This window comes from Podarcis erhardii (assembly GCF_964252035.2).
Source record: "Podarcis erhardii genome assembly, chromosome: 13".
NCBI classification, from domain to species: domain Eukaryota; kingdom Metazoa; phylum Chordata; class Lepidosauria; order Squamata; family Lacertidae; genus Podarcis; species Podarcis erhardii.
In genome coordinates this window covers 42,441,100-42,466,376 of record NC_138502.1, presented here as the reverse complement: position 1 = coordinate 42,466,376, position 25,277 = coordinate 42,441,100, and the positions used below count along the sequence as shown (strand labels likewise).

Here is a 25,277-nt window from a genome sequence, read left to right as displayed (position 1 = left end):
GGAAGCGCGCTTTCCGTACGGCAAGATGGCGCCGCCCTATGTTGTCGCCGGTATGGGGGCGGCCATGCGAGTGTGTGAGAGGCGGCGGCGGTAGTGCCGCTTGCCTCTGCGGTGTCCGTTGGTGACGGAGAACGATGATCATCCTCCTCCGCCATCCGCGGGTCTCCCGGTGACGCTGGGCAGAGAGGAAGGATGGAGGCGGAGGCGGCCGGAGGAGGAGGAGGCGGCGGCGGCCGGAGCGGCGAAGGTTCCCTCAGCGGCGGCGGCGGCGGCGCCCAGGCCCCGGCGGCGTCGGAGCGGGAGCGGCGGGTGCGCGCGCTGAGCGCCTACCTGAAGGGCCGCCTGGGGCCTTACGAGCCGGCGCTGAGCGCCCTGCAGGCCACGCTCGTCTGGGAGAGGCCGGCGAGGAGCGCGCTGGGCTGGGCCGGAGCTCACGCCGCCTTCGGGTGCGAGGGGCTGAGCGGGGTCAGGACAAGGGGCCTCTCGGAGGGATGGAGGAGGCGAGGGGAGGCGGGCGGGAAACGGGCTTGACGCGGGGTGAAGCTTTTCCTTCCCCTGCGGTGCTTCTGAGCACTGCCTGAAGTAACAAATCCTGAGGGAATATCCTTTTCAGGGGTTTGCTTTTGTTTTGGCGGGGGGGGGGGTGTCGGGTCAAGTCGTAGAATTGCAGGCTTGGGTTCTGAGGGTCATCTAGTCCCACCCCCTACAATGCATGAATTCCCCCCCCCTCAAAAAGGGGGCTGGAACCCACGGCCCTGGCATTAACCCAGCCAGATGGCAAGGTATAAATAAATCATAAAGTCGTAGAATTGCAGGCTTGGGTTCTGAGGGTCATCTAGTCCCACCCCCCCTACAATGCATGAATTTCCCCCCCCCAAAAAAAAATGGTGCTGGAACCCACGACCCTGGCATTAACCCAGCCAGATGGCAAGGTATAAATAAATCATTATCATCATCATCATCATCATCATCATCAAGAGGCTCCTGCTTTTCAGACTGAGCTGTCCCAGGTTGTTGTTGTTGTTTGTTTATTAGCACTACCTGAAGTAATAAGTTATCATTGAGTGGCGTGGAAGCAGACTTGAAGTACTCTTTTAGCCTCCTTTCACAAAGTTGGAAGGGATCCTGGGGGTCATCTAGTCCAACCCCCTGCAATGCAGGAATATTTTGCCCGAGGTGGGGCTCAAACCCGCCGCCCTGAGATTAGGAGGCTCATACTCTACCAACAGAGCTATCCCTGGTTGTTATTTATTATAATTACAATCATATGCTTATTTATACTGTACCCCCCACCTTTCCCCCCCAGACTACAAGGGACTACCAAGTGGGCTATCCAGCCTTACAACAGGTGGCTTAAACTCTCCCAATGAAATGAGTCTCTGAAGAGGAATATCCATTACGTTTTTATGAAGCATGGTGGTATTCTGGTTAAAAGGATGGCTTATGTGGCAGCTTTGCTGAGCTCTTGTCAGGGAGCCTAGCCTAGAGGCTAGGAAGAAAGGGACTTGGCGGAGGCTGGTCCATTTGGGGAATGGGGCACTGTGCCACCAACCTCAGGCTGGCACCAGTCAGCTGCCACTACCACCCCATCACCCTTCTTACCACCAATCCAGGGGTTGGCAGCTTCTTGAAGAATTTGTAGAAGTCACAGAATTGTAGGATTGAAAGGGACCAGTCCAGCCCCCTGCAGTGGTGTTCCCATGCAATGGAGGAATCTTTTGCCCAACTCGAATCCAAGATCCTGAGATCAAGAGTCTCATGCTCTAGCAACTGACCTGTTGTTGGGGCCCATATGCTATTGCCCCTGCTAATCCCTCCTGTTTGCACGCCTGTTGTCAGTTTTGAATAAAAAAAGCAAAAAGTAATGGACTGAGGAAGAGCTCCTCTCTCCACCCTCCATTGTGAAGACAATTCTGCTTGCTAGCTAGCTTTGCATCTAGTGTTTTGACATCAAGACAGCATATGGGATAAAAGTATTTATCGGAATAGAGCCTTCCTTGTGTCCAGAAGTGAGATTTGAACTGATCTTATTTTTGCTTTAGTTTTTTCCTAGCCAGAAAGTTCATGTATACTCTTAAAGGCTTAGACCCAAGGGAAAAGGTTGCCGGCAGAAGTCATTGCCTAGATCTGTTTTATAATGTGGGTTTGTTAGGCAGGTTGGAGCATGCTGAATTGACAGAGTTCAGTTGCTCTCTGTTATGAATCATGAGGGCTAGCGATGGGTGTGCTGGCCAATCCTGCACTTGCCATGGGAACACCTGGAGACTTGATGGAGCTGTTTGGATACTGGATGGAAAAGTTAGGATCTTAGGCTTTCCTAGTGCTTCACTCAGCATCGATGGGTGAAGCTATGATCCCCTCCCTGAGGTTCAGAATCCCCTTCAGTTTTTTAGACTGATTCCCCTTTATAGAATCCCCTTCAGTTTCTTAGACTGATTCTCAACCCAGCAAAGCAAAGCTTTGTCCTTGACCAGCCAAAATCTGCCTCTTATGTGGTCACTGCCTGTGCTTCCAGAAAGTGGTTCTGGAGAGCCAGATTACAGACTTCTGATCTCCCGTTCTAGAGAGTAATTGTGTCTCAATGTGATAGACTGCTTCTCAGAGCACCAAGCTGCTATGGCTGCAGCAGTGCTTTTAAGGAAACAATAGGAAATGTATAGTCCCCTGAACTGCCTTCATGTGAGCATCAGCATCTACCTGCTGACCTACTTCTGGAGATAACATTTCAGTTGCAATTAATAAAAAGAGGATGAATGCAGGCAGTTACACACTTCACAAGTGACTGGGGAACCCTGGTCTACCCTGCTCTCAAAGGGAAATCCCCTGGTGCTTGATAATCTATTATTGATAACCTGTTGTCATTGGGTGAAGCCCTGGGAAGCTTCCCCATTCAGTATGACCTTCACCGCAGCAAGATTGCTTTAAATGCACACACATTTCCTTTGGTTGTTCTGTATTTATCAGCCAAGTACCGTATTTTTTGCTCTATAAGACACACTTTCCCCCTCCTAAATAGTAAGGGGAAATGTCTGTGCGTCTTATGGAGCGAATGCAGGCTGCGCAGCTATCCCAGAAGCCAGAACAGCAAGAGGGATTGCTGCTTTCACTGCGCAGCGATCCCTCTTGCTGTTCTGGCTTCTGAGATTCAGAATATTTTTTTCTTGTTTTCCTCCTCCAAAAACTAGGTCGTCTTGTAGAGCGAAAAATACGGTAATTTGTACAGTGGTGCCTCGCAAGACGAAATTAATTCATTCTGCAAGTTTTTTCTTCTTGCGAGTTTGTAATCTTGCGAAGCACGGTTTCCCATAGGAATGCATTGAAAATCAATCAATGCGTTCCTATGGAGACCGTCCGGGGGCAGAGGGGAAGCGCCGCGCGCTTTCCCCTCTGTCCCCGGAGATTGCGGGGCAGGCAACGGGGAGAAGCAATCTTCTCCCTGCCGCCCCTTGCTTCAAAAGAGGTCCGGGGACAGAGGGGAAGGTGCACGCCTTCCCCTCTGTCCCCGGAGATTGCGGGGCAGGCAACGGGGAGAAGCAATCTTCTCCCTGCCTCCCCTGCTTTAAACAGGTCCGGGGACCAGATCTCTGTCCTGATCTCTGACCTGATCTCTGTCCCCGGAGATTGCGGGGCTGGCAACGGGGAGAAGCGGTATTCTCCCCGCCGCCCCTTGCTTCAAAAGAGGTCCGGGGACAGCGGGGAAGACGCACTGCGCTTCCCCGCTATCCCCAGAGCTTGCGGGGCAAGCTTCGTTTTGCAAAGCAAGCCCATAGGGAGATGCGTCTTGCGAAGCGGCTAAGAAAACGAAAAACTCCTTCGTCTAGCGAGTTTTTCGTCTTCCGAGGCGTTCGTCTTGCGGGGCACCACTGTATTCTGGAAAACAGACCTGAGGTGTGTTAATTCCATAGGTAGGACACCAAAGAAAGATTGGCATTGTTCTTGACAGGAGCCTGAGGTCTTCTGTGTACGTATCTTCTTGCTAAGTACTGGTGTGTAATTGGGTCTCATTGAAGAGCCCCTTATTACATGCCTCAGATTGATCATTTATATCATTAGTGCCACAGATGGCTTGTGACTTTCTCCCAAGGGCTGCTTCTCATTAAATGATTGAAAATAGCCATCTGTCTCTGATTCTGGTGGATGCAGCTCCTTCCCAACAATACTGATTATATTTGACTAATCGTTGCAGAGAAAGCACACAGCTCTTATTCAGTGAGGGAACAAGCAAGTCTTCAAATCTTCTGAAAAAAACAGAACCTCTGAGCTCACATGTCATTTTGTGTGTCACTGCTGAGTGGTTCTGCCTCTCACTGACTTAACAGGCTTCTTGGCATTCACTGAGTATCTCTCTTGCTACATTTAACAGACTGCAGCCATTCAACAAGGCTCAGCCTTAGCTTACCAGAGACATTAAGACTGTAAAATCCATAGTAATTTATGTCTATGTTGAAACATAATGACAAGGATCTTATGTTGGCTGCTGAGTGTTTCAGTTTGAAAAAAGTGTAATCAATCATTCTTTGTATGCATGGATACAAAGTTATTTACATGTTTACATTTATGGTAAAAGTAATTTTGACTATAGAAAGCTGTGTAACTCTTATTCACAGCTTAGTAACACTGCAGATTTTGCTTCTGGTTATAATTGAGTGGAAAGTGACCACTGACTTGAATACTTTCTAAATGCCCGATATGTTGATACTCATTTGTTTATAATGACTCTTAAGAGATAAATAAGAATAACATGAGAATATATATACACACACAGCCATCTTTCTGTAGTCCATAGGCAGTTTTAAGCTTTCTCCCGCTTTTCTGCAAACTCCTGACACTTGATGCCGAACAATTTTTCTCCCCTTGATCTTCGTCTCTTTAAACATTGTTCTGCCAGAAGGTACAAGCCATTGTAAACTGGTTCCTGTCCATAGCAACCCATATGCTTAAGATTTCAATATAATGATAATAAATAAGCTGCAGCTGCCATAAATGTCAGTTTCCTTCTTGATTGACAGAGTGAATAGCTAAAATAATCAGTTTTCAGATCATTGATCAGAAACAGGATGATATCTGGTGGATGTCATAGAGGTCACACACACAAAATCCTCTCTCACACATTATTTAACCCTAATGGAAATATACTGCAAAGAGCTGTTGTGATACCTTCCATTCCTTACCTGTTGTTTTCTAACCTCTTCTTGCCAATCATAAGGCAATAATTATTTATCTTGGGCTTCTCCTGCTCCATGGCCTAACATCAGCTCTTGCTTTTAAGGTAACATTTCTAAAGGAAAATTGTGTACTGACTAGCTTTATTTTCCCTCAGGTTTTTTGCTCTGACGTCTCTTCATCTGATATTCTTGGTTGCTTTCACCCTGATACTAATAGTGTGTTTAGATCAGTGGAAGAATAAAATATGGCCTGAAATAAGAGGTATGTTTTTCCCCACTTGACCCTTGAATTCAGCTGTGGTCTCTTCCCCCACCCCCATTTCTGATCTCAAGAAATTGCAGGTCTCATTAATCAAAACAGTCATTGACAAAGATCTTGTAAACTGGGTGCCTTCCTAGTTTAAATGAATGTTTAGGAGTTGATAGTGTTGAAAAGGCACCCTGGCTGCTCAGATGCTGGGAGGGAAAAGAGCAATTCCACCATAATGAAACTGGTGGTTTGGAAAATTGGGATTTGTATTTCAGGTTGCTGCATTTTCACTACTTGTTCATGTGTAGGAGCTTTGCTTTCCAAGTTCACTTACCCAGATCTCAGATGTTCCAAAGATCTGCTTTTGTTCTCTAGCTCCAGAAAAAGCCTTTGTTTATCAATGTTAAAATATATTCCAAAGGGATATTTTTTCTTATTGGTTATAGAGACATACAGTCCAGGCTTTAGTTCATCATTAAATTGAGCATTGAGCTAACATATTGGTGTATATCTTAAATTATATTTTAGTCTGAAAGCAGTCAATTCAATTCAACAAAACCATACTATAATTTCTTAGGGAGGTAACCATGGTAAAAAAATGTATTTGTTGACTATAGTAGTAGTTTATTATATAGAAAGCTGTATTGATGAAGGATGGAAGAATAAATTAAAGCAGTAGTTTTAAAGGCTTCATTGAAGACTGAAACCTGATGGTTTTTCTCTCTAATATGCTGGAGCTGAGGTAATAGTTGATTAAAAAAAACTTGTTCCCAATTGAAAGCTTGCTTGCATTTTGAGAACCATCATCTTAGATAAGAACTAAAAGAGTTTTAGTTCAGGTTGCACATAATGCTAAGCATTATGTTTAGTTTAGTGCAAGGCCGCAGGTCCTTGGGAGAGGAGATGGTGGTTTCTTGTTCCTCCAGTCCTGCTGCTATGAGCTAAGCCATAGTTTGGCTTAGTATGTCATCCACACCCAAGCTTGTGGTCTCTCTCCATCAGATAAACCACGAGCTGTAAAACAAGGGTAAACTTGAGTTACTTTTGTGTCAGACCACGAGCTTGATTTCAGATTACATAAATGACTGAAGAGCAAAGTGACAGTAATATCTTCTCTGGCAACCCACACATTTGCACTAAGCTTTGGTCAGGTTTAGCATTACATTCTAACCAGATCATTGACTGCTAGCCCCCACCCTGCCCCCCCAAATCAGGCTGCTATAATAATAAGAGCATTACAAGAAGCTATCTTGAGGGGCAGTGTTTAAATTTTTAAAATACATTTTAAATATATTTGCAGATTTATAAACTGCTTCACAAACAACAACAAAATAGCAGTGTGCAATAAAATACAAAATGTTTGCATTTGTAAACGAAAGGCAACAAAACCATTTCTGCAATTGTACAATTGCATTTGTACAAAATTACAAACATAATAAATAAAAAAGTTGAGTTTATAAAAGTGGGGGCACAGAATTGGATAAAATACTAAGTGTACAGGATGTTTTCAGTTGCAGGCTGTCAGTGGGAAACAATTATGCGTTATTCTCAAGTCATCTGTGTATTTTAATTATGCAGCAAAGAGTTTTCCCAGACATTTCCCTCACAACTAATCCTGATCTGTCTTTAATGTTTTAGTAGCAAGACCTGATGAATTAGACAACGAAAGGTATGCAAAATTAAATATCCTTTTCTTTGTAGTATGTCTCATGTTACATGTGCTTGTGAGGCTTAGCTGTAAAGCTTTTTGTTAATTTAAACCTTATTAGCAGTGAATGCCCTTCAGTGGCTGGCTGGATGGAAGGAAAGATCCCTTGCTCCTAAATATTGTTGCTTACCTACCTCTTCTCATAGTTTGTAACTAAGGCTGCGATCCTATGCTTGCTTGGGAGAAAGTCTACTGCTAGGTCCCAGAGTAAGGTTGCAATTCTGTGTCCTATTGCAGTGAATAGGACTTCATTCTGAGTTGACATGTAGAGCACTGCGCTGTAAACCATTAACAGTGGTACCTTGGTGTGCATACGTCCTGGTTTGCATACGTTTTGGATTACAAACACGTCAAACCCGGAAGTGCGTGTCCCGGTTTGCAACCTTTTTCTGGATTACAACCCTTGCTTTTGTTGTTGTTGTTCTTTTGGATTACAAAAAAATAATAATTTGGAGGCCTCATTGGCAAAAGCGCGCCTTGGGTTACATACAACCTGTTTTGGTTTACAAACGGACCTCCAGAACGGATTATGGTTGTAAACCAAGGTACCACTGTATTAGGATTAGGTTGCAAGCTACATATATCTGAGACCTTGAACTCTACATGCACTGGGTTCTTAGAATCCCCAGTTTTCCTGGGGAAATGGGTTGAAAAGCCGGGGAAATCCAACCCCTTCACTGCTCCTTAATCTCTTTGAGTGCACAGCCAAGGACATGGAGATTTAAGTACTTATTAACACCCTTTAAACAGCCTAATTGTGAATACATGTGAGTGGCTTGTCTGCCCTAAAGAAGGTTGCCTCCAGTGACAAATTCTTCTGCACATATCCCATTGAAATGAATTGAGAAAATCTCATTTACTTCTGTGGGATATGTGTTTGGGAGTGCCGCTGGTTTACAAAGAGCTCAAATTAAGCAAGTGTGGGTATGAAGTTCAAACGCAGGGTCCGTTTCTTGCGTGTGAAACGTGAACCCTGAGCAGCTTTGATGAGGTGGAATGAGAGGAGGGCTATTTTAAAACTGCAGTAGGATTCATTTCTTGATTTTTTCTTAGCAAAGTAAGATGTCGTTTTTGTTGTCCCTCCAGCTGGGGCTACGTCCACCCCCAACTGCTGAGTGTGCCTGAACTATGTCACTATTTGGCAGAAGGATGGGTCACAGGAGACAGCTTCATGAGGAACCTGCTGGGCTTCAAAAGGCAAAATCCGGGCAAGGTGAAAAACAGTCCTCATTGATACTAGCCATCGGGGAATGGGTTGGAGGAGAAGGGGGAGCAAAGAACAAAGAATAGCCGCAGTTTGAATTACTCTTTTATTTATGTAGAGATATAATCCATCCAGGGACACGGGTGGCGCTATGGGTTAAACCACAGAGCCTAGGACTTGCCAATCAGAAGCTCGGCGGTTCGAATCCCCGCGATGGGGTGAGCTCCCGTTGCTTGGTCCCTTGCTCCTGCCCACCTAGCAGTTTGAAAGCATGTCAGAGTGCAAGTAGATAAATAGGTACCTCTCTGGCAGGAAGGTAATCGGCATTTCTGTGCGCTGCTCTGGTTCTCCAGAAGCGGCTTGGTTATGCTAGCCACATGACCCAGAAGCTGTACGCCGGCTCCCTCGGCCAGCAAAGCGAGATGAGTGCCGCAACCCCAGAGTCGGCCAAACTGGACCTAATGGTCAGGGGTCCCTTTACCTTTACCTTTACCTTATAATCCGTCTGTAACTGTGTACGCAAAGTGCTCTGTACAGGTGTGCTTTCATTACTAGGAAAGAAGGAAACTGGAGGGTAGAGAGGCAGGTAGAAAGAGGAAGAGGAATGGGATGCCAAAATGGAAAATACCGCAGCCATCCTATTAGATGGAGCTTTCATCAGACTGGTCTTGCTTCCACCTACGTTCCAAAGTAGAAATGTTGCCCTGATTCTGTCAAAATCAGTCCAGGGCTTGGTCCAAAGACAGCTGTGGCTCATGAGGTTCCTCCCTCCCTCTCTCCTAATGCTTATGCAAGGCTTCTCAAGCAGAATTCCTCTGTTTTGGTCTCTGTTCCCAAGCAGTGAGCTTTCTGGCAGCAGGCAAAGTGTGTCTGTATGATCTTGAGCCGTAGGAGCCACTTTGCTCACTTTTCTCAATTCGGTAGAGACTAACTTTGGGTTTTGTTTTCCAGTTCTGCCTTCTGGCTTGCGGTGTCCTCACATTTTTGGCTGTGTTGGGCCAGTACATTCCAGGTGTCTGTCTTGCCTATCTAACAAGTGAGTATCTGTGTGCTGGGCGGGGATTGGGCAACAGAGTGCCTTTCACTTGAAAGTACAGAGCATTTGCAAACAAGCTTATTCTGAGCTGTTCCAACTCGGTTGCATTGCAAACTTGTGTGTACATAATGTTTAAATAGTCCATTAAGTGGTTTACAAAAAAAGAAGAAAGTACAAAGCAAATAATAAAACCACAAACATATCTATACGTTTAGATAAGATCTTTATGTATGATATAATACATGATATCTCTGTTCTATTATACTGTATCCCAAAATGCCTTCTGAGAGTGTTTATTGAACACTAACCCTCTAATCATCCTCTTCCTGCAGTGGTTTCCATCCTTCTGTGGCCACTTGCTGTCTACCACCGGCTGGGTCACCGCCTGTACACCAAATTGGAGCCAGCTCTGCAGCGGCTGGACTTCAGTGTTCATGGCTACATGATGTCCAAGCATAAGGAGAGGCAATGTAAGTCTTGTGCGGGGCTGGTACTAACTCACCCACTTCTTGCCTGCCACCTCTTTTTGTTGGTGATGTGAGAAACCTGAGAAGATCAGATGAAAACACTGAATGAATCAGTAGTTACCTAAGAATGTTCCTCGCATCCCTGACCACAGTTTGTGGGGGTTTGAGCGGGGGGAGGAAGAGAATGGGCATTTCCCACAATTGATGAGCAATTGAATGTCTGAATGTCCGGAATTGTTGCAGTCCTAATTAGGGCACAGGGGTCAGTTAGCATTTTAGCTCTTGGGGCGCCCCTCCTACCCTCTGCAGCCTCTGGTTTGCAATCCCAAAGTCTTCTCTCTGGATCACACCTGTTTCTTCTGCTTGGCTTCTTTATGGGCATGCAGAGTTGTTTCCTTCCCATTTATAACTGCTATTCCATCCCCTGATTTCTCTGCAGTGCGACAAAAGATGCTGAGCCGTCATGCTGCTAGTGCTGATGGGAGCGACAGCGAAGAAGAACTTGCTGCTTTCTGTCCCACGGTAAATAGGGCATGGATCTTGTTAAACAGTAAAGGTAAAGGTAGCCCTGTCTGTTAGGTCCAGTCGCGGACGACTCTGGGGTTGTGGCGCTCATCTCGCTTTATTGGCCAAGGGAGCTGGTGTACAGCTTCCGGGTCATGTGGCCAGCATGACTAAGCCTCTTCTGGCGAACCAGAGCAGCATACGGAAACGCCGTTTACCTCCCCTCCAGAGCGGTACCTATTTATCTACTTGTACTTTGATGTGCTTTCGAACTGCTAGTTTGGCAGGAGCAGGGACTGAACAATGGAAGTTCACCCCGTTGCGGGGATTCGAACCGCCGACCTTCTGATCGGCAAGGTCTAGGCTCTGTGGTTTACACCACAGTGCCACCCGCCGCTAAGATAGGGTGCTGCTAAGATTGGGGTGGGGGTGGGTAAGCAACAAGGCGGCCTGTGAGTTTTTACTCATGGTCAAACTTGCCTGATTTCTGAGATAAAGCATCTCTTGCTGGCTCTATTCTTCTTAACTTGAATATAAAATTGTTTCTTTTTATAGTGCCATTGGATTTCCCTCATCACAACTACATCTCATACTTTCAGAAGCAGATATAGGCATTTTTAATTTTGTAAAACAATTTTTGGGCAACACTTGGGTGGCTGTAAAATGAAGTAAAGACCTCCAGAATGGAAAAGAAGAACTGGAGGGCAGTGCCTGGCTTTCAAGTTCCTCATTTCCATTGCTGAGAGGAATGTCTCTGGGCCCATGTGGTGTTGAATAGCATTATGGAGGTATGTGTGCTCTCCAGTAACCCAAAGTTACCTTGCTGAGATCTTTTGTCTTATCATTTGCTTCTTTTCAAGTTGGACGATGCAATAGTTGCCAAAGAGCTGGCTATCTCTGATTCGGAGCACTCTGATGCAGAAGTATCCTATACCGAGAATGGAACATTTAATCTCTCACGAGGCCAAACCCCCTTGACAGAGGGATCTGAAGGTGAGGACAGCTATTATCGAAGTTATAAAGAACATAAAGGTAAAGGTAAAGGTACCCCTGCCCGTGTGGGCCAGTCTTGACAGACTCTGGGGTTGTGCGCCCATCTCACTCAAGAGGCCGGGGGCCAGTGCTGTCCGAAGACACTTCCGGGTCACGTGGCCAGCGTGACAAGCTGCATCTGGCGAGCCAGCGCAGCACACGGAAACGCCGTTTACCTTCCCGCCAGTAAGCGGTCCCTATTTATCTACTTGCACCCGGGGGTGCTTTCGAACTGCTAGGTTGGCAGGCGCTGGGACCGAAAGACGGGAGCGCACCCCGCCGCAGGGATTCGAACCGCCGACCTTTCGATCGGCAAGCGCTAGGCGCTGAGGCTTTTACCCACAGCGCCACCCGCGTCCCACTATAAAGAACATAGTTGCTACCAAATAACATATTAATCGTACTGTTGCAGCTGTTGGTTGTTGGGATAAAAAAAGCAAGGTATCAGAATGTTGATAAAGTGAGACCAGCCAGCCTTCCAACATGGAAAGTTTGCCTTGGTCCTGCTCTAAAAAGCTTGTAGTTTACATTGAATGAAGCAGACAAAGATTGGTGCAGGCAGAAGTTGTGTACACTGGTCCACTGAGTAACAGAACCTGGAATTTTATTCTTTGAAATGGGAGCTTTCAGTCCTCAGCACCTTCAATTGAGGGCTTTCTGGTGTTAAGAGTTAGAAAGGCTTCTGCCTGTCGGATTGTTTTAAGACCCATTTGCCAATTAAGAATGCCAGAACCCAGATAGAGTTAGTTCTTGGTCCCTCAAATTCAATTCTGAGGTCTGCTGCAGTACAGAAGCTTTGTAAATTTTCTCTCTTCTGCAGAAGAGGCAGCTCAGTCAAGTACAGTGGTGCCCCGCAAGACGAATGCCTCGCAAGACGAAAAACTCGCTAGACGAAAGAGTTTTCCGTTTTTGAGGTGCTTCGCAAGACGAATTTCCCTATGGGCTTGCTTCGCAAGACGAAAACGTCTTGCGAGTTTCTTCCCTTTTTCTAAGCCGCTAATAGCCGCTAAGCCACTAATAGCGCTAAGCTGCTAATAGCCGTGCTTCGCAAGACGAAAAAACCGTAAGACGAAGAGACTCGCGGAATGAATGAATTTCGTCTTGCGAGGCACCACTGTATTTGGGAATAGGTTTCATAACTAATTTTTTACTCGCCCCCCCAACATTATAGATCCCTGTGGGAAGACAATATAGTTTTAAAGAAATTATTGCCTGTTTTCCAATAGGAAGCTAGGCTACTCAGTGGTAGGCAAAGAAACTGAGTAATGACTTTTTGCCAAACTAATTCTCTCTCAATAGACTTTGATGGCCACAGCGACCCTGAGGAATCCTTTGCCCAAGACCTTCCAGATTTCCCTTCCATCAACCCTGAGGTGACAGGCATAGACGATGAAGATGATACCAGCATAGGCATACCAAGCCTTGCCTGTCGTGTACAAGGCCAGGAAGAGCTGCGACTTTCTCATGACCGGGAGGAAGCGACCTCAGATATCCTAGGTAGCCTGCCATTAATGCACAACCTCACAGATGACTTGGCTGGCTTTGTAACCAGGGGAATGATCCAACTGGCCTTGTCGGGAGCCTCCCAGCCTGGCTCCGTGCCTGGCAGCAGACGGCAGCAAAGTGCCAGGGCTTTCCTCCGGACCTCCAGCTCGGAGCTCGATACAGATGCGGAAGGAGATGACTTCGAACTGCTGGATCAGTCAGAGCTGAATCAGATGGATCCATCCAGTTCCCGCAGCCAATAAACAGTTGTCTTCCCTTCCCTGCTGTGGCTCTTCTGTCTCATGGAGCACAGATGGAGAGCCTTGTGCCAGGAGTAGGATAATACCCCATTCTTTGATGTAAAGCCTGATTGGGCAAATTTGGAAGACAGTGTGAATTTTCGAACAAAACCCTTCTGGTGCAGAATCGGAAGATATTTGTTGCTGAACCTGCCATGCCCTTCACCTTTCTAGCTTGCTGTGTGTTGCACTCTTTGTTCAAAGCCAAAATGTCCCGCTCCTGTGGTTCACGTTCCAAAACGGGCCTTGCAAGACAGATCTCAGCTTGTGTTTAATGCAACACAAGTCAGGCAACAGGAATTGGCTTTTATTCAAAAGCCAGATAAAGAACAAGTTCTAAAATCTCTTGAGTGATGGAAGTGACTTGGGCCCAGCTGCTGATTGTAAGAAGGAAATCTTCAGATCCGATTGAGTGTACCTCTGTTATGTTTGTGTATTGGACCCTGACATCTGCAAGGTATTGGAAGCAGCCTCTATCTATCCCCAGTAAGCATTTGCACGTAATGACCCCAAATCCTTACGTTTTGAACTTCTGGAGCTCTATTCTGGCTCTTCTCGCACATGATAATGGCAATAATATTTTGGTGGGTTGGACACTCACGCTAACAGTCACACATACACACTTTACTATTAACTATTTCAGAGAAGTTCCCAGCACTAAAAATAATGCCCTCCACCCTGCACCATAAAGGTTTGGGCAGAAGCAACAAAAGATTTGGCTCCTAGTTACCCTCTGTCAGTCACCAACGCCAGCACCTATGCGGGAACCATGAATATGCTTCCTCACTAAACAGTCTGTAGTGGCAAAGGGTCTGTCAGTCTGGCGTGTCCATGCACTGGTCATTTGAGACCTGTTTCAGAATTCATGGATGTTTTATGCTCTCAGATGGCCCCCTCTTTTTGAAGAAAACAATATAGGTACTACAGAATTTTTTTAGCCTAGGATCACAGATGAAAACGAGTAGCAAAGCCAGATTCCTAGGGCCTGCTCACCCACAATATGTGCAGTTTTGCAAGTAGAGCATAAAAGGGGGGATCACGGCTTCAGAATATTTCATTAGAAAAAGCCTCTGTTAATACAGAACGAGACTATACCATCATTTCTCTGGATCTCTGCAATCAGTATGGCGGCAGCATTGTTTTGGCTAAAGGTATTTGAAGACCAAATTTAGATTGGCTCGATGACTGATTTAGGGTACCAGATTCCCACATCTTGGTTGCATTGTGTGCATTGCTGTGAAGATGGTGCTGTGTTCCTCAAGAATAAACCATTTACAAATGGCATCTGGATGTTGCTAATGTTTTGGTTTGGATTTTCACAGGACCCCTGATACCTGTTTCTCCTTGTTTCAGTAAAACCGGCACAAGTTGTTAACTATGCTGGTATGATTTTAACCAGTGTCTCAGACCTGCAAAGAACCTTCACAGAACATACTGTGTGGAGCTATGTGCTGCAGCTAGTAAGTTGGTGATTCATATCTTCCCTTATAGAACACCACATCCAGACTTCTTGGGTTTGTATACAAAAAGATTGGAAGACTGTACCTTAGAAATAATTATTCTTGGTGCAAAGCCATCCTGATAACCCTCTGTGGACTGAAGAGAGACTTGGAATAAATGCTGTGCTTTTACTTTGAGTTTTATTTAAAAGGTTTCCAGCCTACTTTCACAACTTGTGAATCTGCTGAACTAAACCATCTTGAATACCTGCATATCCAATTAGCCTTCTAGGTTCCCATAGTTCCAGCTCAACTTGCATCCTATTTCAGGCTCTGTAGTTAGGCGTTTACATATTTTCCCCGACTTCGCATCTGAAGACCTCTGTGATACGCTGCCTATTGTTTTCTTGGCCAAGCAGTAATGTGATGTAGATGCTATATGCCTAAATAGCACATTCTTGCAGAAAAGACTCAAGAGGGTGGTGCTTTGTATATTTGAAACAGCTTGGTTTTGGTAGCATTTGTGTGGCAATATCATGGTGTTTAACTGCCTTTTTTAGTGTTTACAAATCAGCCAATATTGTGGAAGTTTATAGAGTAATTTGTCATCTTGCAGAAGTTTTTAAAATAAGATGCTGATAACTTTTGAGGTGGGAAACTGACATTATTTCATTAGGTTTTGTGTTATGTGGATTAGAACAAGATTTTAGTGCAATAAAACAACCATACCTTACCCACTGTATCAGTAGTGGGATGATACTTTTTTTGTTTTTATTGAGTGTTTCTTTCTGCCCTAAATGGTGCAAAATAAAGAATTTGAGACAAGCACGGTTTCTTTGTTTCTTCAGTGCTACACTTATAATACAGAGATACTTCAATGGGACATGGGCACACATGCAAGCCCTATCACTAATGTCCCTAATGGACTCATTTTTAGATGCGCAAAGCTCCCTGTGACTGAGAACCTGGCTTCAAAATGCTTAGAAACCCTTAGCGGACCTTGAAGCTACAAGTGCAAAGGCCAGATAGGAGCCCAGGGACATTGCATGCGTCCCTGCCCCTGTCTGAGTGCTAATGGCAGGCTTTCCTGGTTCAGATAAAGCAATAAGTATTATTGGGCCACTGAGGGAGAGAGAAAGGTTGTTTTCTGCTGCTCCAGAGAAGCGGACACGGAGCAATGGTTCCAAACTACAAGAAAAAAGATTCCACCTAAACATTAGGAAGAACTTCCTGACAGTAAGAGCTGTTTGACAGTGGAATTTGCTGCCAAGGAGTGTGGTGGAGTCTCCTTCTTTGGAGGTCTTTAAGCAGAGGCTTGACGACCATATGTCAGGAGTGCTCTGATTGTGTTTCCTGCTTGGCAGGGGGTTGGACTCGATGGCCCTTGTGGTCTCTTCCAACTCTGTGATCCTATGATTCTATTCTATGATTCTATGACCTTGCCAGGACTAAAGATGGTTGGATTGGCTTCACTCAAGCCTCAGTTTGGAGTGATGCCAGGTAAGTATGATGAAAATTTGCACAGGTGCATAATATCCAGCACAAAAAAGAACAGCAAGACTACCCCCTTCCTACACGATCATAGTACTTTTAAAGTGACCTGCATAGGTTTTGTTTTGTTCTGCCAACCCACACAAAACAGGTATATTTTATTTTAAAAGCCTTTCAAAACAACTTCATCTTTTTGAAATCTCTAAGCCGTCCTTAGACTATGAACAATATCAGTGGCGTAGCGTGGGGGTGCAGGGGGGCCCAGCCGCACTGGGCGCAACATCTGGGGGTTAGGGTTAGGGGGCGCAAATCCACGGGTTAGGGGGCGCAAATTACTTGCCTTGCCCCGGGTGCTGACAACCCACGCTACGCCACTGAACAATATTAAAAACAATAGTCATTATAACAAAAGTGCAGATGATGAATCAATAGAATAGTATGACAACATCAAAGTAAATAAAACAGATTCAGGGGGTTCATACGCATTAATCAGGGCCCAATCTTATAGGTCTGGGAAAGGTTTAACAAAGTGCCGTCTGTGACAAGTAAGGTGGCAGGTTTTGGAATAGGTCTTGGCCACACTTAAATTCTGACTGCCACGAAGTGTACTGGTTAATAAAGGTTTTTTAAAAAACAAAAAACAACCCTTCAAATTCCTTTCTCCTCTCCTTACCGTCGATCAAATGGTTCCTTTTGTGCCAGTTAGAATAATATTCCCAATGCTGCCAGAATTTATTAAAGACTACAGGAATCAGTGCAGCCCAGCCTTGTACATCATTCTAAACTCCTTTTGAAATGGTAACATCAGCTCCCTGAAGTTAGAGAAGAGCCTGAATTTCCTTGTCTCCGTGGCTGCCCTTTTGCGAGGCCACCAGCTGCATCTCCCCCGCAAAAACTGCATTTCTCCTTGTTTACTCCCGCGAGCCCGGAAGCCAGACCGTGCTTATCCCTCTACCATTATAGCTCCGTGGTTTCCAGTGCGCCCTCCCTCTCCTGGCCCGAACGCGCTCCCGGAAGCCGGGCAGGGCCTATCCAGCCACAGGTATAGCTCTATGGTTTCCACTGCGCCCGCCTTCCCGCCCTCTTAGCGGCAAGCTTCCGCTTCCGGGTTTTTCCGGTACGGGGGGGTCTCTCTCCGCCGTGGCCAGGATGAGCGGAGCAGGGAAAACCCGGGAGGGAGCTGCAGGTAAGGCAGTGCAGGTGGGGAGAATCGAGGGGAAGGCGGAGGGGGTGGGGAGAGGATGAGCGCGAGCGTCGCCGCCTCTAGGCCGCGGCTCGGGCCTTCCCTCCGGTCCTTGGCGTTGCTAGGCAACGGCCGGGCCTCTCGCCGCAGGCCTCCCTCGCCCGTCGAGTCCGGATCCGGGCCTCTTCTGGCGGTGGGTCCGGAGACCTGTTACCTGCTTCTTGCCTTCCTTCAAGCGCCAATTCTCCCGTTTTCTGGAAGGCCGCAGAGGCTGCGTGGCGATTACTACCATTATTATTATTATTATTATCATTATTATTATTATTATTATTATTATTATTATTATTATTATTATTTGCTTTTGTATACCGTCCTTCATCTGAGGTCCGCGGGGCGCCTTGCCAACTAATAATAATGATAAGTAAATAAATAGAACAACAACAACAACAACAAAGGAAATCGAAATATGTGACAAAGGAACCAAAGCAAACCCTCCTTTAATCAGCCAAAGGCCTGGTTATGAGGAGGAGGTTGTGAGACCTCCGGGTATAGGGCGGTATATAAAGTCAATAAACAAATAAACAGGGACATTTTCACCTGGAGCGTAAAGATGTACGATGACGACATCAGGTAAGCCTACCCAGAGAGAGTGTCCCCCAAAAGGGGAGCTGCCGGTGAAAAGGCCCCGTTCTCATGTTGCCACTCTCCTTATCACTCAAGGAAGGGGGTTGCACAGAGAAGGGCCTCAGATGGTGATCCTAAAAATAAAAAATAATCATTTATTATTTGTACCCCGCCCATCTGGCTGGGTTTCCCCAGCCAGATGGGCGGCTTCCACAAAGACCAAAAATACACTAAGATGTCACACATTAAAAGCTTCCCTGAACAGGGCTGCCTTAAGATGTCTTCTGAATGTCAGGTAGTTGTTTATCTCTTTGACATCTGATGGGAGGGCGTTCCACAGGGCGGGTGCCACTACCAAGAAGGCCCTCTGCCTGGTTCCCTGTAGCTTTGCCTCTTGCAGTGAGGGAACCGCCAGAAGGCCCTCGGCGCTGGACCTCAGCGTCCAGGCAGAACGATGGGGGTGGAGATGCTCCTTCAGGTATACTGATCATCGCAGGATCTGGGTCTGTTCATGTGATGCTGGAGCAGGCCCTTGGGATGAGCTGAACCAAGAATGGAAGCCCTCTGTCCTCTCTCTGTGTGTTTATTATTAGTTGGGGGCAACCCAAAGCAACTTGCCAACACAGAAACAGAAAAACTCACATCGACACATTAAAACTGGGGGTCGGGGGGGAGAATGCATCAATACATGTTTGTTCACTGCCACCTTTTCTTCCTATATGAACACGGCCATATACTGAACATCCCTCCTATTCTTTCCCATTGCAGTTCTTCCCAAGTTGCTGTCATTGGCAATAGAAGGGCCTGCTTTCTGCACTCTTGATGGAATGGCCTTAAATGCCATTTTGATTTCTCTCCCCATCCCCATCCTCCTTTTTCTTTCATAATAATAATAATAATAATAATAATAATAATAATTTATTATTTATACCCCGCCCATCTGGCTGAGTTTCCCCAGCCACTCTGGGCAGCTCCCAATCAAGTGTTAAAAACAGTACAGTGTTAAATATTAAAAACTTCCCTGAACAGGGCTGCCTTAATAAATGTCTTCTAAATGTCAGGTAGTTGGTTTATCTCTTTGACATCTGATGGGAGGGCGTTCCACAGGGCAGGTGCCACTACCGAGAAGGCCCTCTGTCTGGTTCCCTGTAACCTCACTTCTTGCAATGAGGGAACCGCCAGAAGGCCTTTGGCGCTGGATCTCAGTGTCCGGGCTGAACAATGGGGATGGAGACTCTCCTTCAGGTATATAGGACCGAGGCCGTTTAGGGCTTTAAAGGTCAGCACCAACACTGTGAATCGTGCTCGGAAACGTACTGCTCCCCCATCGTTCTGCCCGGACACTGAGGTCCAGCTCCGAGGGCCTCCTGGCGGTTCCCTCACTGCGAGAGGCCAAGTTACAGGGAACCAGGCAGAGGGCCTTCTCGGTAGTGGCGCCCGCCCTGTGGAACGCCCTCCCATCAGATGTCAAAGCGATAAACAACTACCTGACATTCAGAAGACATCTGAAGGCAGCCCTGTTCAGGGAAGTTTTTAATATGTGACATTTTAGTGTACTTTTTATCTTTGTTGGAAGCCGCCCAGAGTGGCTGGGGAAACCCAGCCAGGTGGGTGGGGTACAAATAATTTATTATTATTATTATTATTATTACTGAGAGCCAATGCAGATCTCTCAGAACCGGTGTTATGAGGTCCCGGTGGCCACTCCCAGCCACCAGTCTAGCTGCCGCGTTCTGGATTAATTGCAGTTTCTGGGTCACCTTCAAAGGTAGCCCCACGTAGAGCGCGTTGATTCACACTGCTGCTTTCTGTTTCCAAAGGAGCTGGAGAAGGAGCAGCTGCCATCCTGCTACGTTACCTCCAGGAGCAGAACCGGCCTCACAGTGCTCAGGATGCCTTTGGCAACTTACAACGAGAGCATGGCCTGGGCAAGACGGTGAGAGACGATCTTAGAGGTGAAGGTGTGGGGGCTGCATCATCCACCATCAGCGCAAAATAGACATGTGCAACATCTTTCAAAAGCTAAGCACACTCTGTATACCTTTCAGAGGCTCCAAATTATATTGGGTATATCTGGATTTTAAGCAAATCTGACAAATATTTTGTACTTCACAATGCTGGACATTCAGTGGTAACTGACTAAGATATATACTTGTTTCTCTATACAAGTTATAAATTCAGCTAAGCTTTTTCTGCTTACAGCAGCAGTTTCTCAACATATTATACAGGGTAGTGACGTTGCAGCATGGGCGGCTGGCTGTAGAAAATCTCACACTGTGCTTCCTAGGATATTGGGCTCTACAGCTCTTCCCACTTCTACAGCTTACTGATTTTTCCCTGGTTACTAGTAGATAGTGATGTGAGTTGTCAAGTACTGTATCATGCTGGACTTTAGAATTCATGTTTAGTAAGTCTCCTTTGATGATCTTGTGGGAAGGGGAGTCCTCAAAGTTTTAATTTTCAGTTTTTGTTGCTTGACAAAGATACTTAGATGCACATACAGAAGATCAGTCTGTCCACTTCACAGATAACTTGTGAACATATTTTTTTCTTTTCTCAGTCTATTCCTTCTCTTGTTTTTTAGGCTGTAGTGAAGGCACTAGAACAGTTGGCTCAACAAGGGAAGATCAAAGAGAAGGTGTACGGAAAGCAAAAAATTTATTTTCCAGATCAGGTAAGGGAAATGCCCTTCAAGTTCTATGGGAAGTAAATATTTGCTCACACCAGTAACTGAAGCCAAAAGATTTTCAATGACAACTGTGTAGGAAACTCAAATTCCATGAGTGAAATGTATTTGCTGGACAGGGAAGTAGAGTTTGTGACACGGTAGCAATTTTATCCTCTGTCCCATTGGTCTTATTATGTTAATAACCCTCACGTCTTTGGTCATGCAGGATCGCTTTGGTAGTGTGAATGACTCAGAGCTCAAAGGCCTGGACAATGAGATTTCGGAACTGTCTTGCAAAGTACAGACCCTCCAACAGAACTGTCGTCATATGGAGTCAGGTGTGTTCAGGCAGGTTCAGTCCGTCTGCTGTGCTATCCTTTGCTGAGTGAGTGCATGTGCGATTGAGCACTTGAACAGTATGGAGCCTTTGTGAAATGTTTGTATCTGAGCCATAGTACACAGAATGCCTAGAGTCCTTCCCACTGACCGATGCCATCTCAGATGTTGTAACTAGCAATTCCATTCCAGAACTGAAAGAACTGAAGGGCTCAATGACAACCCCAGAGATGGTTAAGGAGATTGAAGAGTTAAAAAAAGATTGTGCCAATTATACAGAGAAACTGGAGCGAATTAAATCTGCTGCCAATCATGTGACTCCTGAGGAGAAAGAAAAGGTAATGGAGCTGCCAAGGGAGAGGCCAATAGTGGAGACTGGCACGGTCCAGACAGGTATAGTTCTTTCTGGGTGCCCTGCCAAGCTCTGCCAGCCATACGCAGGGCCCCTAGCGCTGCTTAATTTTCAGCTAGCCTCAAACACCAAAGGATGAGAGAACTCCAAAATGCATTTATTTATTTATTTATTTATTTATTTATTTATTTATTTATTTATTTTTCTCTCTCTCTCTCTCTCTCTCTCTCTCTCTCTCTCTCCCCCCCTCTCTCCCCCTGGGATCTGGGCAGTCCCAGCACTCATCCTGTACCTAGAGCATTCAAATGAGGATAAATGTTGATTTGTCTGGAGTTGTCTGGCATTTAATCAAATCAAGGCAACCAGTGAGCACATGTTCTCAGGAGCCTTTTAACTGTGGGGCTTGTTTAGAATTTCACCAAAGCAATTTTTGTACTATGGATGTCCTTACTCACAAGGTGAACAATCCCCTCTGTAAAAGCACAGCTGCCTGCCATTTCTGGGATTCTTTCCCACACAGAAAGCTTGTGCACACACAGTCCAACACAATTGTTGTGGTTTTGGTTCTCACATCATAGCCAGCTGCGTTACTGGCCATTCTGTTGGGGACCGAGTGTAAGAATTGTTTTCCTTTTGCTTGTTGCAGGTGTACAATGAAAAGAAGTTGTATTGCAGGGAATGGCGTCGCCGGAAGAGAATGGTAAGGCAACTTGTCTTTCATATAGGATGAAAAGAATAAGTGGTGCGCACAGCCCCAAGGGCAATTTTAAAAATACTATTGTTTAGATCAGAGGTACTACCCCTCCCTTAACACCCCATACATGTCATGTTGGAGTAGTGTGCCCACCTTTGGTCCCCACCCTTTACTCAGCTCTTACCTGTGGCTCTTAGAAGATGTCAGCGTGCGACAGTGGCCACATGCCAGGAATGGCTTCACTGGCCAGCTAAAACAGGTGAGAGTGATCAATTGGTCTCAAACCCTCTGTGAGTTAGGGACTTCCCCTGCATGAAAAGACAGGTTCCAGCGGATTGAGCGGACAAAACCAATACAGTGAACGCTTGGGTTGCGAATGTGATCCGTGCAGGAGGCACATTCGCAACCCGCAGTGTTCGCAACCCGCAGCGCCGCATCTGCGCACATGCGGGTTGCGATTCGGCGCTTTGCTGCTGATGCAGAAGTTTCACTTCATCCCCAGAGGTGTACTCCATTGTCCCTCTCTTGAGAGACGGATGCCAACAATTGTTTAGTTCTGTAACTTCATCTATCCAGATGTGCATAGAAAATGCTATACACATGTGATAGGTGCTATGCAAGTCTGGAAAAAGAAAAAAGCAAGGCCCTGCAATGTTCAAATGCAGATCCACTTTGTTGCCCAGTTTAATCGGGTTGCAAGTTAGGAGGGAGAAGTTTCCAGGTGCCCTTTCCAGAGATTGGACCCCCAGAAGTAATGAGAGATGTCTCTTAATTGAAAGATTTCATCAGTTTCTCCTTTGCAAGTTTGCCTGTTTGATTCTGTTTGTTGGTCCTGATGAGTTCAATGGGATTGCAGGCTGAACATTCTCAAAAATTCTAGCTTATTATGTTTGATGTTCCTGGGATTGTGCTTTCTGTTGAATGCTTGCTAATCTGTGGTGGGAGCTATGAGGCGCTGTGGTTTGCATGTCATTTTGCACCATGTCTTCCTTGCCGAGGATCTTGCCCACACACATGAATAGTTATTTGCTTATGAAAACTATTTTCTTGTTTGTTTCCTTATAACTCCTTTGAGGTTTGTAGCTGAGCACTATACCAGATAGTCCAATTGGCTCTTTTGTATTTTGAGCTAAATCTTAATTCTAGGTTTAGTCACTGTAGTCTGCTGAACATAACAACAGGTTCTGGTTTTTAAAAAGAGAATGCCCAGGAATTTCTAGTTTCAAGATGGATATGAGGTTTAGACCTTCTGTATTTCTCATTGGCTCAGCATTATAATACTAAGCTAAACCATGATCCCGCAAGTGTGCTTATGCACGTTTAGAAAATCACACCTGATTTGATCCTTCCCTGCTCCTTCCAGGAGCAAAACCATTGTTTGGATCAGCATTACTTCTGAATCTGGTCTCCAGAATGGTAAGTCAGGATTATACCTAGAGATGGGAAGGCCTAGAAAACCCCCAGAAAAAATGGGGAAAACAGTTCGATATAGTTTGAATATTTCACACATTTTTTTTTCATTTTTTCTAGAAAAAAACGGGAGGCGGGACTGCCCCCCCCCATTTTTTCCAGGCCTTGCCATCATAGCTGTCAACTTTCAGATTTGAAAATAAGGGATCAGCAGCCTCACCTGTCCCAGGGACAGTCTAAGAGGTATCTAACAATCTGGGATAGCAGAGGAAAACGGTGCTGGAATAAGGGAATTTCCCGCAAAAAAAAGGGGAAGGTTGACAGCTTTGCTTCCCATCTCTAATCATACCAGACTGTTGTATTCTGCACTACTAAGTACTCTGAGGAGGGTGTTCTTCAAGAGGTTGAGAAATACAGAATAGCTTGCTGCCATTGTTCCTCCCAGCTACAACCTGTAAACTTAGCCGTGGCTCCTGAAATATTTAGGCTCATCCCTTTTTTTGGTCATTTTTGTCTGTACCATCAAGAGGGCTTGTTTCTGTCTACCAGCACTGTAGTATGATTCTGTCTTGGTTGAAGGGCCAAGTAGCCAAGTGTGTGCTTTGACTCTCTCAACAGGCAACAGAGCTACTTGACGCGATCCTGGAAGGCTACCCCAAAAGCAAGAAGCAGTTCTTTGTGAGTACAAACCCAACCCATCTGCCACTGAATGACATGGCCTCATAACAGTGGGTTGAGCAGGCTGTTCTCGGCGAGCTCCCATAATGCAATAGTCCAACTACTGCAGAGAGGTGGGATATAGGATGCTTCTGTTTTCCTGCCCTGCATCTTAAGGAGTCTGTGTTGTCCTTTGTGCAGGAGGAAGTTGGCATTGAGACAGATGAAGATTTCAATGTTACTTTACCCACCGTCTGAACCCAAGGGCTTCCCTGTTTTATGAAACTGTCACCTACTTAGCACTCAAGTTTCAGTCCTACATATTCCACATTGCTGTATATTTTTGAAACGACGTTTGCGTTGGATGGAGATAAGCAGACCCTGCCTACTGCACTATTATTTCTTCGTTCCGGCACCTCTCCCCTGGCATGTCAGGCTAATTGCCGTTTTGTTCTTAAAGCTGTTAGTCTCACTACACAGGACTGCTGATAAGCACTGAGAAAATTGTCTGGGGGTGGGGTGCGGGACACAAAATAAAATACTTGAATTAACTCTGAAGGCTGTATCATTTTTCTCTGTTTGTAGCCAGCCTGCATAATGTATAGATGGTGTATTGTGCATATTAAACCCACCCAGCTTCTTTGCGTTCTGCATTTAATGCTTCTTCTGTCTGCTTTAGGGAACTTGTCTTTCGTCTAGAATATTTATGCATTGGGAAGGGTGGCTGAATATATATTAAAAAATTGTCTTAGCCATAGACATATGTGGTTGACATACCTCAGGAAGGTTCCTTTGAGATTTTAACCATAGAATTTTTTTTTCAGAGCAGCATTTGTTTGTTTGCTTAAAACAGGGGTCAGCAAGGCTTACCAGCCATGGGCCAGATCACTCCCGTGGAGATTGTCTGTGGGTCGGACCAGGACAGCGCTACACCAGAAATCGCATCTATGCATGTCCGCGGCGCTGGAAATCACTTCTGTGCATGCCCAGACGCCGAAAACTGCGCCTGCGCAGAAGCAATTTTCAGCGTCTGGGCATGCACAGAAGGGATTTCCTGACAGTAAGAGCTGTTCGACAGTGGAATTTGCTGCCAAGGAGTGTGGTGGAGTCTCCTTCTTTGGAGGTCTTTAAGCAGAGGCTTGACAACCATATGTCAGGAGTGCTCTGATGGTGTTTCCTGCTTGGCAGGGGGTTGGACTCAATGGCACTTGTGGTCTCTTCCAACTCTATGATTCTATCTGTTTGTGCACAGATGTGATTTCCAGCACTGCTT

General features: G+C 45.7%; 2 protein-coding genes across 3 annotated transcripts; both read left to right on the top strand.

Annotated features, from left to right (window-relative positions):
• Window positions 1-73: 73 nt before the first annotated feature.
• RETREG3 (reticulophagy regulator family member 3) lies at window positions 74-15,414 on the top strand. 2 transcript variants are annotated; one of them, XM_081838025.1, is made up of 9 exons: window positions 74-446; window positions 5,321-5,427; window positions 7,057-7,084; window positions 8,210-8,336; window positions 9,279-9,363; window positions 9,696-9,833; window positions 10,270-10,352; window positions 11,195-11,327; window positions 12,666-15,414. In XM_081838025.1, the coding sequence occupies exons 1-9, from the start codon at window positions 193-195 to the stop codon at window positions 13,112-13,114; spliced, it is 1,404 nt and encodes a 467-aa protein (XP_081694151.1). In that variant the 5' UTR covers window positions 74-192; the 3' UTR covers window positions 13,115-15,414. The 2 variants fall into 2 exon arrangements, with proteins under 2 accessions (XP_081694151.1, XP_081694150.1); XM_081838024.1 differs by having other exon boundaries at window positions 77-446; window positions 7,054-7,084.
• A 1,713-nt stretch (window positions 15,415-17,127) lies between these two features.
• PSMC3IP (PSMC3 interacting protein) lies at window positions 17,128-24,648 on the top strand. Its single transcript, XM_081838266.1, has 8 exons — window positions 17,128-17,266; window positions 19,708-19,823; window positions 20,472-20,561; window positions 20,782-20,893; window positions 21,084-21,229; window positions 21,890-21,943; window positions 23,966-24,025; window positions 24,206-24,648. Exons 1-8 carry the CDS (start codon window positions 17,230-17,232, stop codon window positions 24,260-24,262), a joined length of 672 nt encoding a protein of 223 aa, XP_081694392.1. The 5' UTR covers window positions 17,128-17,229; the 3' UTR covers window positions 24,263-24,648.
• The last annotated feature ends 629 nt before the right edge of the window (window positions 24,649-25,277 follow it).